General features: G+C 42.8%; 1 protein-coding gene across 14 annotated transcripts in view; it reads right to left on the bottom strand.

Moving 5' to 3' along the window:
• The window catches only part of MAST2 (microtubule associated serine/threonine kinase 2), a 164,164-nt gene that overhangs the window by 85,405 nt on the left and 61,304 nt on the right, over nucleotides 1-17,455 (bottom strand). For 10 of the 14 annotated variants that reach the window (XM_085232021.1, XM_085232022.1, XM_085232023.1 and 7 more), the window contains one exon: nucleotides 8,208-8,239. In XM_085232021.1, the coding sequence (XP_085088147.1) occupies nucleotides 8,208-8,239 (32 nt within the window). Of the gene's footprint in view, nucleotides 1-174; nucleotides 208-2,005; nucleotides 3,146-8,207; nucleotides 8,240-12,398; nucleotides 12,420-17,455 lie in introns of those variants that run through there. The other 4 variants (XM_085232029.1, XM_085232033.1, XM_085232027.1 and 1 more) reach the window with 3 other exon arrangements.

Here is a 17,455-nt window from a genome sequence, read left to right as displayed (position 1 = left end):
GCCGATTCCCAGCTCTGTGCCCAGTTCTGCAAACTGAACTATTACATTGTGCCTAGAGTTAGCAGCCAACAAGTATTCTTGTAAGCAGAGAGCACAGAACATTTCACTAAGTAGCTGTTTTCTGGAAGCTGCAAACAGACTTCTACATCAACGTGAAAAAGCTTTAAGACCTACTTTATTGAACTATACACGATGAGATGTCCTTCACTGGAAATAAAGGAAAGTTAACTTACTAATATTGATATTATAAAGAAATCCTGGTTTAACCAAAAAAAGTATTGTGAAATACAATTAAATGATGAGAGCCTTCTGCCCAGATTCCCATAAAGTGACAAGATAACATGTTTGGAACTTTCTGTTATCTGAAAAAGGCAACAATATACTGCATTTGTTCCTGTGTTGAATCCTTACATGCCGAACATATCAGCTAGAAGTTCAGGACAGGATGGCTGTCACCTGGTGTTAGGGCAGTGTGGAATGGCTGCTCAGCTGAACCCCTCATTGGGTTAACTGACAATAATGAAACTGAGTGTTTTAATCTGGGAAATTTATACAACTTGCTACCTTACTTCTAACCATATTTTCTTTCGTAAGCAGCGATGCAACCACTTTTAACTTCTCAGTGTAGGGAATCCAAATGGAACCATCAGTTTGACCCAAAAATAAATCATCTCTGGTTGGAGTATTTGGGATTTTTTTTGCACATAATTACATGTAACTACATATAATCAAGTAAATATAATCAAGTTCTTACAAAAGAACTGTTATTAAACATTTAATACCTAAACAGTAGAAGTCAGTGTTACGATTCACCTATGCTCAATGCAAGTTCTCTACCACCTACTCCTCAAAACCATGCAATCCCTCCTGCACACAGGGAGCACAGCACACAGAGTACCAGCCACAGCTGCTCTCTGCTATCACTGTACGTTTGGCCTTTTCCTTTTTAAAATGTGGGCAGTGCTGGGCAGCGCTCAGTGTGCTCGAGCGTTAGAACAAACTGGTGCTGCCATATTGTTACAACTATCACTGTGATTGCAACGGAGGGATGAAAAAAGTTTCTATTTGCTGTCCTTAGACATAACGCCTAGCAAGAAGGAAATGTGGGACGTGCTCCAACTTTTGTTGGGTATTCAGACATTCTCCATGAGAAGTCCTGAAGCTGAGCACGTTTGCTGTGAATGTTTAGTGTTTTTAACTCCCTACTGAATCCAAACAGTTGTTATCAGTCACCAACCTTTAGGTACAGGCAAACTTCCCCAGGAGCAATCTCTGCTTAGACAGCTGGTGGGCTCTGCAGGCTGCAGACGGAGGTTAAGCCGCCTCCTGCCCGCCCCTCCCACCCCTGGGCAGGCTCCATTAACCCTGCTGCTTACACACACAGCACTAAATAGATGACTTCCTTCCCGTAACCCATGGGAATAATAACGTCGCTATCAATAAACTGCCATTCTCACCAGTAGATTCCAAAGTGTTTGTAAAGTATTGAAAAGGATTCATTTTAATTTGTAGAAATAACACATTACAATGTCAATAATTTTTTTTTTTAAATCTTCAAATTTGGAGATTTTCATATGTTGCCTTAGTTTAAGAAGACAACAGAGGTAGCAAAAATTTCTCTAGATTAGAGCCCTGTGACAGCTTTCTTTGAAGTACTTATTAGGTTCGGAAGAGTGATCTAATTAGAAAGGGAGTTCCAAACATTTAGCTTCACTATATTAATCAACACCAGCTACAAAACTTAAACACAATGCACAACGTATATAAACATTTAAATATTGCTCTTTTTTCTGGCTATACTTTATGGTAAATGGTCTACAGAAATAAAATGCTCAAAGTGAATAAAATTCTTAAAGTGAAATTTTGCATATAGCCAAATAAGCAAGATGGATAAATTCGAGCAACAAAAAGCAACGTTTCTTAGCACAGAATACCCTGCCTTGTTTTCTTCACCGTCTCCACTTGAAATGTTTAAGTGCAACTCATTTCTCACAGCAGCCCTTACTGGATCCGCAGCGACGGGGCTCCCAGCCTCTGCTTCCTCCGCTTCATTGCGGTGCTCTGTGGTTCTGCCCCCAACCAGAGGCTTCAAGGAGAGGAGACCCAGAGCGCAGGGCACACAGCGATCAGTGCGATCCCGAGTGCTGCGTGTGCCCCAGTGCCACAGAGACCTCAGGAGTTCAGCAGTAGTCCAGATTAGTCACATGGCTCACGTCCAACATGTAATTATTAAAAAAAAAATCTTCTATGAATTGATCGATGCAGAGAAAGGCAACAAAGCCCACCGGTTTACGGCAGAAGGCACAGAAGAGTCAGACACTCACCGACCTGAGCTGCTGGGCTGACAGCAGCAAGCCCAATTTGGCGCTCAGCAAATCACCAAACTTCTCCCGGACTGCATGGGGCAGCTCTCTCCAAATCACATGGCAGGCACGACGTGAAGGCACACTCCAAAGGGTGTTGGCACAAATCCCACATGCCAGCTTGCAGACTCACACCGCGATAGGAACAGAGTCCCCACGTGCACCCTGAGCCTTTGCAGAGTCACCCGCGGTGCAAAGAGCAGCTGTTCTCTGCCGGCGAGCAAACACGTGAACCTGTCCCATCAGAATCAACCCCCTTCAGCACGTGCAGAACTCCATACTCAAACAGTCCCCGTGCGGCTCTGCTCAGCCGCAGCTCCGTGGCTGCCAGCACCGGGCCGGGAGCAGCAGGGCACGGGGATGTACGTCCTTCAGCAGGGCACAGTGCTCCCCTGCACCGCGCACGCCGGCACTCCGTGTGCAGATGGTGGCTGCTATCAGCTCCACAGCAGTGTCATGTATTGCGGAAAGCATCTATCTCCTAATGTCAACTGTTCCTAAAACACGTTCTCTGTAAGAAGTCAGCTTTCCGAATAAAATTTCCAAATATGTATCTTTGGTAGATTTTAAAGCGTTATGCCAATTTTCTTGAAGCCCATATTTAGGCATAGGAAGCTGCTGCTGTCACAAGCTCTCATCAATCACAGCAGATTCCCAATTACAGCCCTTATCTGCAGGCAGTGGCAGGCATAGATCGCAGCCCCTGCAGTCCAGTCCCATCAGGAACACAGACCACTAGCCCGGGGTCCCGGAGCGCATTCCTTTTTTTGGAGGGGCTTTGCTTCTTTGATAAGAACAATGCTCCCAAATCACTCTTAAAGCCTCGGGTACAAGCAGCAGCATCCCACAGAACCCCGCAGGAAGGACTCAGCAGATCCCTCCCCCAGGGCCAGCCCCACGGACAGCTGAGAGCTCTGGGTTATTTTTGCAGCCCGTGCCCCATGCAGAAGGATGGAGCAGGCAGTGCATGCCACCTCCCCAGCTACAAAAATATCACAGCAGGAAGTATTCAGGAAGGCACCATCCCTTACGCTGCCTACAGACCCAAGCCAGAGCACGAACGTAGCAGAACTTCTCACCCCTTCCCAGAACTGCTTCTTTCTCCTTTGGCTTCTCCACATTGAGGCCCAGCACAGACCCCAGCAGAAATGCCCACCCTCCAAGATGGGCAGCAACCAAATGTTGTCCTCCGCTCCTCCACAGATAAAGCACTTGGGCAGAACAGGATAAAGACATCAGGCAGCTCGCATTTTCTCTTCCTGCTATCAAATTTGTTATTTCCAACTGTTATTACAGTTTAAAAAGAACAGAAGTAGAGGCCAATATAAACTGGCATCCGGCACATCCTCCCAGAGAGATGCCTTGGTGTGTTTAAGTGTTATTTTGTCAAGAAGCCAGGGGTAAGGTAAACTGTTATTTAATGAAATACCCTGTGAAGCTCCTAGGGCTGCAGAGGTTTATACCTTTGAGTGGGGGGAATATTCCTTTAAAATACACTAAAAGGAATAAAGTCCACGGTAACAGCCTGGCACGTGTCTTTATCACACACTGTTATCTTGCTCACCATATTTCATTCAGACAGACATACAACTTTACGGTTCATACCATCTCCTGTCAGCACCTACTACCATCAAAACAGCAGTTGGTAATATCTGAATTATTCAAATTTTTTACTGTTGTCCCACCCCTCGCCCCTCCCCATATCTAACTGTAATTAATCTTACGCAACAAGGCCAGTATTTGGTCTTTGATGACACAGAAATCTTTACAGCCATCAAAATATGCTATTTTGGGGTAAAAAAAAAAAAACACTGTTTTTACTGAATATACTCTGGGTAATCATTATTTTTAATGCTTCTTATGTCTCCAGGCTCATTCTCCCCCAGACATGCACTATAAAGATACATTTGGTACAGATGTCTGACAGTAGGGAAGAATTAGTACCAAAATTTGCATCTGAAATTAAAAGCTGGTGTTGCAAATTTAGTTTGCAGAGGAAATTACTCTTCAAATTTAGGTACAATTTGGGAAAATTGTATTTTCTTTCTAATAAAACATTACCTTTAGACATTGCAAAGATTACAGCAATCCAAACTGGTCAACTGCCCAAGAAAACACGGGGAGTTCAAACAAACTCACAAAGTTCATAAAAAACCTGAACATGTCAATAAAGTTTGTGTCATGAACACAACTGCATTCATTAATACTGAGACAGCAAGTAGGAAACTGGTTGGTCCCAATGCATCTCCAGCCAGATCCAGTGACTGCTGGGTAGTCAAGGCAGCAATGTAAGCAAACAGTGACCCCCCCCAGCCACCACCCTGGCATTGTGTCACACACACGGACACAAGCCTCTGTCCTTCTAGGCCTGGAGCATCCCTGGTGCACTTCAGATGCAGGTACACATCCAAAGCACCTGGGACCTGAAGGCAGCAATACAAAAACAATCGCTAGCACCAAAAGGAGAGAACAGGATAACAGCCCACTTCCACTAATAAGGAGGAGATCAAAGTTTCAGTCTATCACTTGGCATTTGCTGTTTGATATTAAAGAAAATATTCATGAATGGTAATTATTTTTGTGAACAAAATACGAGAAAAACATATCCAATACATTTATATGCATAATTTATTCAAGGAAAACTTTGAACTCTGATTATTGAGCCACACTACAGACAGAATGCCACTACTCTTACCTCTACTAATACTTGTATTATTCAACCTCTTTACAACATACAACTCAGCTGAGTGAGATTTCTTTGAGTGTATTGAACTGAACCCTCCATAGGAGGACACAGACTTCAAGCAGGATGATAACAAAATGGTATCTCAATAATTGAGCCATTTCTCTTAATGATGCTCTGCACACAACTCCCCCACCTGTTTCAGGTGCCTACTCACTCTCTGTTTAAGATTAGACTGCCAGACCTTCAAGGGCAAAGCCATTACAGTGAGCTCATGTTCCCTTCTACTGATGTGGAAGAGGAGCCGATAGCAGACTTCCCAGGCCCCATTCTACCACTCCTTTAGTTCAGCTTCTATACAAGACCTTCTTTAGGTGGCAAAATTGCTCATGCTCTCAGTACTGAGACATATAATTCCACTTCTTTTCCTCAGCACAAGGAAGGGAAGCAACAGTTGTTCATGCTTACAGTCAGTTCCTGCATAAAAATAGAGTCAATAATGTAGACACAGGCAAATACAAAGCAATGAGTCAGATAAAGACTAAGTTAGAAGCATTGTCAGAAAGAGCTCTCCCTTCTCCATTCAGCGACGACAAGTAATCTCACTATTTCAGTCTAAAACCTTTCTAACTTAACAGTCAACCAACACATGACCTAGCAAGCGCAAACTGGAGCACAGGAGGCTCTGTCTGAACACGAGGAAGCACTTCTCTGCACAGGCTGCAGAGAGGCTGTTGAACCTCCATCTTGGAGACCTCCAGAAGCCATCTGGACGTGGGCCTGGGCAGGCTGCTGTAGGTACTGCTGCTGGAGCAGGGCTTGGGCCATGTGATCCCGGAGGTGCCTTCTCACCTCAGCCGTTCTGTGAATAATCAAGTCTTCCTTTTACCTCTGGCTTGCTGGCAAATAATGACTAGCTGCCATGATGCAATTGTTTTACAGCAGTTAATGTACCCCAGCCTCCTGACTAGCAGAGAAAATGCTGAGTGGCTATATATTTCTATATAACACAATTGACCCTGAACTGTGACAAAGGCTGGAGTTTGTGCAGAAAATGGATGCACCTCTTGAGGATTCCTGGCTCTGAGCCAGAGGCTTCATCCATCTGTCAATTCCTGCTTCCCTCCTGCCAGCGAACAAAAGTCAATGAACGACAGCCAGTGACTCAGGGCCTCACTATATCCACCCCTAGTCCTTAGCTACAGTACAATGCCTTTGCAGAATACATTTATTTTTGCATATTATGTTCGCTGGTAAGTTGATGCAGGTAGAAGAAAAGCCTCCTGAAGAACTGAGAAATGCCTACAGTATATATCTCAGTACACACTCTTAGGGCACTCCTTTTGACAGAATAAGTAAATTTATAAATATAACATATATATTATACACACACACTATTATTATTGCTATTCTTGATAAAAACTTCTCTAATTCCTAATTTAAAGACTAACAGTGGATTATTATTTTTTTTAATTTTACATCAAGTAAGCACTCTGATATTGGGATATCCAAATCAGATGCCTCAGCTCCACAGTACCTTCTTCAGTGATCCCATATGCTTATCAATATGGTATCAACACAAATATACATAAGCCATAATGCACCACTGAGTTCTTACACACTTACACTTCTCAAGGAAAGAAAAATCATTTGGTAGAACTGACAACAAATTCTGTAATTCCAGAAAATAATCAACTACGTAACAAATGCAACTAATTGAATACATTTCAATTCCTCCCAGGCTTTAGTCTCACCAGTAGTTGTGAGTGTTTGCTTTAAATTTATTACCTGGGTTGTCTTGACATAGATTGCTATGATGGCAGAAAACTAACATCAAGTAATAAAAGCTGAAGGTGTTAAATTAGTAGAAATAAAACAGTCATTGTTTAGTCACAATCAAACAAAACATTACACACTTGAAGGATTTCATTTGTATCTCAAGTATTTCAAATGTAAATGTATGAATAGTTCTGTGCAATGCCCATCTCCATACCTGAAGTAGGGGAAAATCTCTGTCATCCTCAACTGCAAGTTCACATTTTTTGTTACAAAAATAATGTTGTGTTAAACAAACAAACACAAACCCTATTGGTAATTCTCTGTTCCACCAAATGTTCAAAGAACCTTCTCTACCTCCAACTTATCAGCACCACCATTCCTACACATCCAACAAATGTAGTCAAGCTTGCCTTCAAGGAAAGCTGGCAAAAAAATACAACTACAAACAGTATCACATTCTTATTTTCGTGACTCATTAAGCAGTTGATTGCTGTCATGTGTACTAAATAAAAAGTTTTGATCATATCCCATTAAAAAAGGCTTTTAATTCACTGCATTGTTCAGGACTGAATCAGTGGCATTACACAGCATTTTCTCCTCTTATACAAAGGAGAGAGCTTGCATTAAAAGGTTGAAAGTTATTTCTCAGTAAAACCTGAGAAGAAAGGTTACGTGCTTTTGTGAGCTTCATGTCTGTGGCATGGGAAGCCATTTCAAATCACAGTGCAACAGCAGCCAGTTCACATGCTTTCCCTTTCATACAGTGTAATCAAGTGCCATCTCTTGCACTGTAAATCTGTAAGCATAGTAGAAGCTAAATTCTCTAACTGTAACTATTAATTTGCTAAGATTTTTTAAACATCACAATACTAGAAGTCTGCTACTTGATTAAACTTAATTGTAGAAGCCTGCTTATCCCAACATCTGCTGCTTGGTTGGAATATCTCTGTGACACAGAATGGTCTGCATGCACCTGACTGGATGGCCCAGGATCTGTGCACAGAGATTTCTGCCAGCACAGACTGAAGAGCAGTCATCAAAGCAGTCCAAAGCACATCAATAACCAGAGCTGGGGCCGAATTGTTCTGGGGATGTCACAGCAAGTAACACTCAACACTGCCACTCCTTCCATGGGAGGATCAGCTGCAGCTGATCATTAGCAGTAAGCCTATGCTACTGCTAACTTTCCTACTACATGTAAGGAAATGAATAGAGGTTTAACCTCAGAGAAATGCAAGCTGGCTGCTGCCAAGTGCCCGACAGATTCTTGAAAACACCAACGGAGAAAACAGGAGATCTGCCTATTTATATGGCTTCCACAACTGAACTGCTATACATGTTCAAATCAAGCCACATAACGAATAAAGAATAGTTCTACTTACAAGCTTCCTCTTCGGGGGAGACTGAGCTCCTTCTGGAAAACAAACAGAATTAAAAAGTAGAGTTAATTTCACTTGTTTCTGTATTCCTCACTTATTTCTCAGCAGCAGCAGAGCAGCCCCTAAGGGCTGGGGCCGCCAGGTGGCAGCAGCCAGCCGAGCTCTGGGGGTGCTGCAGCTGCCGGAGCTAAAAAGTAAAAACACAAATACATTTATTATTTTCAAGTATGAGTTCTCTAAAGTTTGGAATTTCATTACAGTTTCACAGCACTGAGCAGATTTCACGTGCGAATTCTCACAAAGCTGACAGCTCCCAGCATCGAGGAATAAATTCCTGCCATCAGACAAACTTGTCAAGATCTAATCAAAACATTTCAAGTGTGTAAGATAATAAATCGTGAGCATCTATAACAGGTTGTATGTTTTATATTCTGAAAAGGTATTTCGTCTACTCTCATTTATTTGGAAGAATTAAAAGCTTCCAACTGTGAAGTCTGCATATCAATGAGTGCTCTTTGCCAGTGCAAGTAGGTAAGCAGATAGGGTGTAATTATCATATACCTCGCACTGTTCCACGTTTCTGTGCAATGTATATGCATATACACACATACACATACACTGACACAGGCTGCCCAGAGAAGTGGTGGACGCTCCATCCCTGGAGACACCCAGGGTCAAATTGGACTGGGCTCTGAGACCTGATGGAGCTGTGGGTGTCCCTGTTCATTGCAGGGGAGTTGGACTGGATGAGACTCAAGACCCCCTTCCAACCCAAATGATTCTATGGTTGTATGTGTAATGCATCTCTTGCACCATGTGAGCGATCTACATGCAACAATTAACCCAAAGTACAGCAGAGCCAACAGAACAAAGTGCGTCCTCCACCTAAATGATGATCCACTTCTCCCAGAACAATCCATCCCAGAATTAGCCCACACAGACATATGAAGCACTGGCTGGAAAAGGAAAGCAGTGGTCTTTAGATGTCTTCATCTATCTTCTCATTTTTGAGATGGGAGGCTCACATGTTGCTTTGCTCCAGGCACGAGGGCTGCAGCAGAGCTCTAGCACTTCTTGTCATTGAGATTCTGCCACAAACTACTGCAGGAATCACGATCCAGTAATAGCAGCAGCCAAACCTTTTCCTTTCCTCTGCGGGACACTTGTTTTACTCACATGATGAAAGCCTTAATCCTTCCTACACTGTTGCTATTTCAGGATCAAACACGCCCAAGGTTAAAAGAAGGATTTGAGCATTGTTCATGAAATCATCTTTTGAAATCTGTCATCAACTGAGTTTCCAAATAAAGAAAAAAAACACACAAGCAGATAACATCTCAATGCAGCTGAACTGTTGTCCTGTCCATGCAGTGATCCTTTTCAGCCCTGACAAGCACCACGTGGCTGTGGGATCAATAAGTTCCCAGTTAACCCAGCAGTGCTATGGCCACTGGAGATAGCAGCAAGCAGCAGAACCAGGAGCTCTGCCTCTTTGGAGTCACCTAAAGATGTTCCATCTCAGAGGAAAAGGCAACACACAATGGCTGGGGATGGAAGCAAGGAGGGAGCAGGCAGCAGAGAGAATTGATGCCCATCTCAGGACACTCCCATTGAAAGCTGCAGAGCTCCAAGGGACAGTGCCAGCAAATACCCGAGTGGGGATGTGGTCACAGGGCAGACGCTCAGTTGGAGTTCATGCTGGCTTAGGAGTTGTGTGTGCAGTGGGAACCATTGAGAGCGGGTCCTACAAACAATAGGATAATTTCAAATATGCAGCAGCACTACAAAACTGCTGATTAAAAAACTGTGAAACATAACTGAGAAGTCCAACAGCATTTCGCAAATACCCCTGAAAGTGAAAACTGCTCAGAATCAGTTTTATTGTGCAGATTAAATGTTTCAGATACTAAAAGATGAGGGAGGTGTGATTTGACTGGCTCCCACCCACTCTACAGCTGAGCATGCCATTACACATCCACCCAGCCTTTCAAAACAAACCACATTTAAAGAGCTAAGATAACTCTTAGAAGAGCGCTCAGCTGCAACTGCTTGGTCTGAAGCACTATTTACAGGGTGCAGCTGTAACCCTTCATGCAGAAGTGCTATTTTCACATTGACCACCTTTCCGAGGAGGACAACCCGTGAATGCTCGGGATTTCGGATGGCCTCTCCCAAAGGCACACCTGTCTTCCCAGCACTTCTGCTGCCCATACCTGCAGACACCACCACGATCCCACAGCCAGCCTCCCTGCCATCCGCTCTGTAGGGTAACAGCACAACCCCCCACACAGAGGCTGACGTTTTATATTTGGTTTACACTAAACGTTGCATATTTTAAATGACTGCTGCACATTATTCACAAGGAAATTCTGGAAGTGGAAACAATGAACCTCTTTCACAGATCCTGTGTCACAAAAAAATAAGAAGCAAATTAAACCCTGCCCAACCCCACACAAATGGCAGCAACAGACTGCTCTGAAAGTTAATCTTTTGTATCAGATCCATGTTTCAAGGCACAGTTATTAAACATGCAGCCTGTGCTCCACACGACAAAAGCGGCAGCAGGTTTGCAGACAAGAAGTGAAAAATGAATTTTGGGAAAGAAATAAGGCATCGTAGCACTTATCAAAGCTGGTTCTGAGCCCCTTCTTCAAAGCAGTGCTTTATACTTGTTTCCCTCTATCTTATCATCTCAAATAATGCAGATATAAAATCATGCCCTAATAACACACTACAGTTCTGATCTCACAACACAACCAGATCCTCACCGGCCCCATCATTATTCATGAAGTCAAAACAGAAAACATATTGGCCATTATAAGCTTAATTTTTGGTTTCCATAGTACATGGTTTTCTACATACATACTGAAAACGTGTTCTATAGTGATCTCTGGCATACAGCAATTGCCATAAAATGTAATTGTTTCACAGAGCAGAAAGAGTGCTATCTTTCTGCATGCATATACACACACTACATGGAATGGAAATAAAGTCTATTTGTTCACTGACCTACGTGACAACCCACATCTTTTAAACTGATACGTTATGTTCTAAAAGTGTGAAGAGAACAGGAGCCCATCGCTCACAATTGTCACTTGATCTCAATCCCGTAATTTGCCCTTGAATAGGGAGCTGCACATATGGCGCAGACCCACAGGCAAAGTTGGATGCTGGAGCCGCGCTGATGGCTGTTTAAATGCAGCCCTTTCAAACTGAAGGGAGAACCACGGCTGCCTTCAGGATGCTTCACACCTTTGCCAGAGCAGCCAGTGTGATTCCTGAGATTGCCTGTGACCTTGGCTTCCTGCATGGCAGCTCACTATCATACCAGTTGGGACAATAGACAAATATTTTTACAGCTCCACCAGTAAATACATTTCAGTTAATAAGTTAATATTTCACAGATGATGAAATTCCACTGACACTCATTGACCCAGTACCGTGCACTCATGTTTTAATTTTTTTTCCTTTGCTGACTACGTTTGCTTTAGGGTATCCACCGACCAGCAGGGGATTAATTAAATCTCTTTCTATACATAACCATTTGCATTACAGAAATGATATAATGAGGGTTAGAATCTCCAGTTCTGATGGAAAATACAACCTGGCCAGGCAAGGACAAACTGTAATCCATCCATCAGATTAACAGAAAAGAATTTTTCATGGTGATTAAGAAAAAAAAAAAACACCCACCCCACACTAAGCTCCTCTTTTTCCCATCAGAATCTGTCAAGAAAAATAATTTCCTTCTTTTCATCATATCATTGTAAATGGTTATTAAAACAGTACTTCTCAATTTCTCTCTCAGGTAATGATTACATCTGAAATTGTTTGCCAAACTCATCAGCAAAGAATTTTAAACAGCAACACAAAACATATCTGTACTGAATGCCAGATTAGCCTATGGAATATATTGCAGATGCTATTTAATATCATATACTGTCCTTTTAGAAACTAAATTCAGAATCATATGGTTACATCATCTGCTTAACTACAGTGATGCTTAAAATACAGAAAACAAAAATCCAAACACTTTCTGCTGTCATTCAAAACACAGCGAGGACACCGAGCTTCATTCCCAGACCTTACTGAGCACCATACTGAATTTATACCTGCAATCAATCGCACACATCCTGAACTGCCAAGCCCAGCGGTGCTCCTGTTCCCCAAAGCACCCTCCCTAAGAACTCTCACCTTCATGGCTGCGGGTGTCAGATCCTTCAGGACCACGTGCATGGCACTACCATGGTTTGCAGTACACCTGTTCAGCTGGTGCTATCCTAAATAACCCTACACACCCAAAGCAAACTAAACACATTCTTTGGATTAGTTCCCTGCCTCAGCAGAAGTTGTCTGTCTGTAGAAACATCATTTGCAAAGTATACTAACGTATAAAAGCAATGGTGGGGAAAAAAGAAAAAAAAAGACAGCTGTTGGGCTGACAGATGACCCCATTTCTCTAAATAAACAGTTTACATCGGTCCTGAAACCAGTGGGTCAAGAATCAGCCAATGATGCATTTAATGTTTCTAGCATCCTCTGCCCTTTTTGTACTCTTCTGAAAAAAAAAAGAAAAAAAAAAAGCCTTGGGTTTATTTCAAATAATGGCAAAGAAGAAAATAAAGCCAAAAGCCCTTTCAACTTTAAACAAAATTCTCAATCACAGCCAATTACTTCCTTGTCCCCCACGAGCCCTTCTGCCTGAGCAACACAAAGTTCCCCCTTTGTAGGCAAAGTGAAGGATCTGGGCCACATCTGCACGTTAACCTCTCAACAATATATGGCTCTGGAAGTTGCCCACTAACCTTTTGTACCACTTAACCTCTGGGCTCGTCATAAGACTAAGGCTACTGGTGACTTGACCTAAAGTAATTACAGAATACATCTTCAAAACCGATGAGAATTTTCACATAATATTCCGAGTAGGCTCCACTTCCATAAATGTGCATATCATATAGATGGATAGATAGACTTTAAAAGTATATATATGCATATTTCTATGTGTATGTACAGATAGATAAAAATTGTTTTCTTTTTAATATAAGCTGGAGCGAGAACTCCATGTTCTGTACACCACATCACGTTTTGAAGCCCACAGTACAACATGATGCAGCACACCATGGGCCCAACCAAACCCACTCATGTCAACAGATGCAACCGAAGCCACACATCATAGCTTGAACAGACAGATGACAACACAAACAATGTATGCAAACCACATTTCCAAGTGGGTGAGCAGAGAGCTGCCCGAGCCTGGGCCCACAGCAGCTGCAGCCGAGCTGTGGGTTATGTGCTGTGTGGGCACTCACAGCCAAGGCTCACGAACAGAATGGTGAATGACTTGCAGTTCTCCAAGTCTCATTTCCTCCGCAGCGTTCATTCCCATCTCTTATTCGGGACTGAGAGCCCAGGGTCAGTCTAATTCCGTGCTATCAGTAAAGCAGCAGTCTTTCTTTCACAGTAAAGAAAATAGCTACCTTCATATTTGAGCCCAGGCTTTTCAACTGAGGTTAAACAGTGAATGCTTTCTGAAAATTAAAGCCAACCCCTGAGAACCCCAGTCACATTAAGAAGAGCAGGTACAGTAACTCAGCTGTTCAATCCTGGATGTCAGCAAACTAATTTGCCATCAGCTTGATTGTCTTCCCCAAGGCTAGCAACAACAGAAAAAGAGCAATTGTATAGCAGCAGCTCTCTTCAAATACATTTGCCATACTTACTATTAATACATAGCACGTAAAAGATCACAGATATAACTTTGTTTGAAGATTACAGCTTACACGTTGCAGCCCCAAGAGTTGTAGATGTGGCACAGAAGCACAGAACAAGCAGCAGAAAAGACTTGCTCTCATAACAGTCAATATATAAAACAACAGCAATAGCTTCAGCAGGCTGTCAGATAACTGACTCCCAAAATGAAGTAGCTGTCCAAACGTATGGACCAACTGCACACAAGCTGAGATGCATGGTGGTCTTCTACCTTTTATTTAGGCAGGCTATCGCTCAAAATCTGAGAACTAACATACTTAACCAACTCCAAATCTTTATTACATACATTATAATTTCTGCACAGATTAGCCTGAGGCAGAGCAATACTGGGAGGAATAACGTGCACAGCTTAGACAGCTCATTAATCTTTCTCATTACCTAATTCTAGCTTTACAAGGCCACGAAGCAGATCACTGATCCAGGCTGTGAGCAGAGCAGGCTGCCCAGCTCTAACTGCCACCCAAATAACAGGAACAACATTCACAATGCTCACTCATTCTGCCAGGTCACGCCAGCCTGAGAAATTTAAGTCAGAAGGTCATGCTGTGCAAAAGTTTGGAAAATGCAGAAAGGAGCGTCACCTCAGAAACATACAGGAGCACACTATTTTAGACACTGCTCTGTAAATTATCCTGTCTTGACTTGCACAAAAATTCCTTCAAGACTGGGCATGCAGCGACCCCAAGGAAACGGTCACAGCTGCTAAGAATGCCAAGAGCATTACAAATAAACAAACCCCATTTTATTCCCTCTCTCATCGGCTCGTACTAATATTAATCTATGATTAAGTCGGTTGTCATTTCTACAATACACACATCTACTCCTTAAAAGGCTGTTTCTAAAAGAATTGCCAGTCAGCTTCAGTACTACCTGACCACTTGTTTTATTTACAAAAATCATGAAGTATCTTCTGTTCAATTTATAACTGAGTACTCGAGCCCAGCACTCACACGGCTTACCTTGCACAGAAATTCTGTAAAACAGTGGGTATCTCATGTGAAAACTTCTGGGGCTGCTCACCAGCTCACATCCATTCAGCGCATTGGTGACGCAAGTGTGAGCAAGGATCAGTGGTTACAAAGAGAACTGCATTGAAATTTGTAGTTCGAGAGAACTCTGATAGTGAAGATGGACCCAAAAAGGTTCACCGTCAGCTCAACACTAACACCATCATCAGGCATCTCATGACAGCCAGAAGGGTCCTGCTTATTGTCAGCTTTGCCTCTCACCAAGGCCCCAGTCACGTGCTATTTGGGAAGCAGACAGCAAGAATGAAGTCAGTTGTGGCTTTTTCCTTCTATATTAAGCAGAGACATTTGACACAGAATCACAGAACATTCCGAGTTGGAAGCAACCCCCGGGGATCACCTGGGCTCTGCACAGCACCACCCAAACCCCAACCCCACAGCTGAGTTCCTTGAGCTCCAGCCGACTGGGGCCACGCCACTCCCCAGGGATCTTTGCAACCATGTATTTCTCAAATAATTTAGGCACCAAGAACATCTGTATCAGACCACTAAGCAGCTCCTGAAGTTTGTTAATATCAGATCTCTGGGAAAAAGCCCTATGGCAGAAGAACAGCACTGCTCCTCAAACAGCCCCCACACTACAGGCGTCCCCCACCCTGCCCAAAAGCTGCACCACGTCCGTTCCACACAGATCACATGAGAACACTCTCAGAAATTGAAAGCATAAGCAATCAATTTTAAAGATATTTAGTAATTAGCCCTAAAAGGGATTCCAAGCATATAAAGCTCCCTTGCCTTCATCCCCTTTATGACTGATAGCATCTGTAACCTCACGAGGCATCCATTAAGTTCAGTAGTTAATTACATCTGCTCTGAACGGACGTTATTTAGAGAACAAGCAGATGTAATTTCTCATTGCTTTGCTAATCTGCACGAGGCACTCCAGCTCGCCCCTCTCCAATCTCTGCTTCTCAGCAGCCGCAGGGCACTGGGGACAGGAGGAAGGTGGTTGGTTTTGCAAAGGAATACAGACAGTCCTGTGCTTTATGAGGACCTCCACGGTCCTAGGCACCTTATGAAAGTCTGGAGCAAGCAGGTGCCCACCAGCATTTGCATCTCTGTGAGCAGCCAGCAGAACTTCTTCCTGTCCTCATTAGTGAATGGTGCAATACTGTTCACGTGCACTGGGCTTCAAACCGTAGCCGAGCTGAAACCTAAATCCTCCATACAAATAAAGGAAGAAAGGTTTTTACTGCTTCATTCCGAGATAATATTTACAGCAAAAGCAAAGTGCTACAGAAAGTCTGTAGTCATGTTACATGCACAGGGAGAGACTGATCCCCTGGAAATATAAGGCGTGACTCACCCAAGCACTGAGTATTTCTATTTCTACAGCTACCTGCTTAGAATTCATTCTAGAAAACAGTATTTTCAGTGAAAACCAAACATTAAAGTGAAGCAAGATCTCCCACCAGCTCTTTCACACATATTCTTAAAGAGATACTTTATTTGCTTTGAAATACCTAGATTACCATAACAATTAGAAATACCTGACAATTAAATGTTCTCCTCGGTTTTGATTGGGTAGAGGAACTGTAACAAGCACCAACCTCATCTTCATTATAAAATAACAGTCTTGGGCTACCTTCATCTCATGGGAACACTGCTCCCTGTTCACATGCGACAAGAAGGTGGAAAATAGAATGCAAAATTGCAAAGCAGTGCTAGGCCAAACCCAAGATTAACGTACAGATCAAACTGAGCGTGGTGAAAGGTTTATACTGCTGTATGCAGGACAATTTTGGGCTCAGAGGGGGCAGAGCCTATCTTGGGAAAGCAACATCTATTGCTTTCGAAATGAAAATCTGCAGAGCTGGGAATCGCAGGCGCTGCCTGACCTCATCCCTGGGCATATTTTTAATCAGCCACAGCCATGCTGTCCTTCAGGTATATCATAAACTGTGCAAATGTCAAGCGAATTAAGGTTTTTCAGCTCTCTGTGATTTCTCATACGAAGAAGCATAGGATCTTTCACAGATTTATTTCTGAACAACCTCGCATTTAATACAGTTGGATAATTCAGACTTCCTTGGTGCCAAGAGATCTGTTTCAGAGCAAAGGAAAATTCATCCCCAATTACAGAACAAGTAAAATGCAGATGCGCTCTCAAAGCAGATTTGAGAAACTGCAGACTGTGCCTAATGACTTTAGTTCTGATGGGTGATTAGTGTGCTCTGTAATGGACTGACAGAAACAGCTGATTCTATTACAAGGACATGTTCTGGCCAGAATTTTCTCTCTGTTGCACTTAAATTATAAATATGTACTCTCTTGAAAATATATGGAGACAAAAGATAGGAATCAATCTCTAAAACTTCTGCCTTCTGTCTTTTATAATACTTCAAATTAGAACAAACAATGACTTCATCATTGGGAAGAGACCTTCAAGCATTCAGAACTGTCTGCAGAGCCATTATTCTTTCATACTACAAAGCATTCAGGTCTCTTCATCCC

The sequence above is a fragment of the Meleagris gallopavo genome, chromosome 10 (assembly GCF_905368555.1).
Source record: "Meleagris gallopavo chromosome 10, MGAL_WU_HG_1.1, whole genome shotgun sequence".
NCBI classification, from domain to species: Eukaryota; Metazoa; Chordata; class Aves; order Galliformes; family Phasianidae; genus Meleagris; species Meleagris gallopavo.
This window is presented reverse-complemented; position numbering and strand designations above follow the sequence as displayed.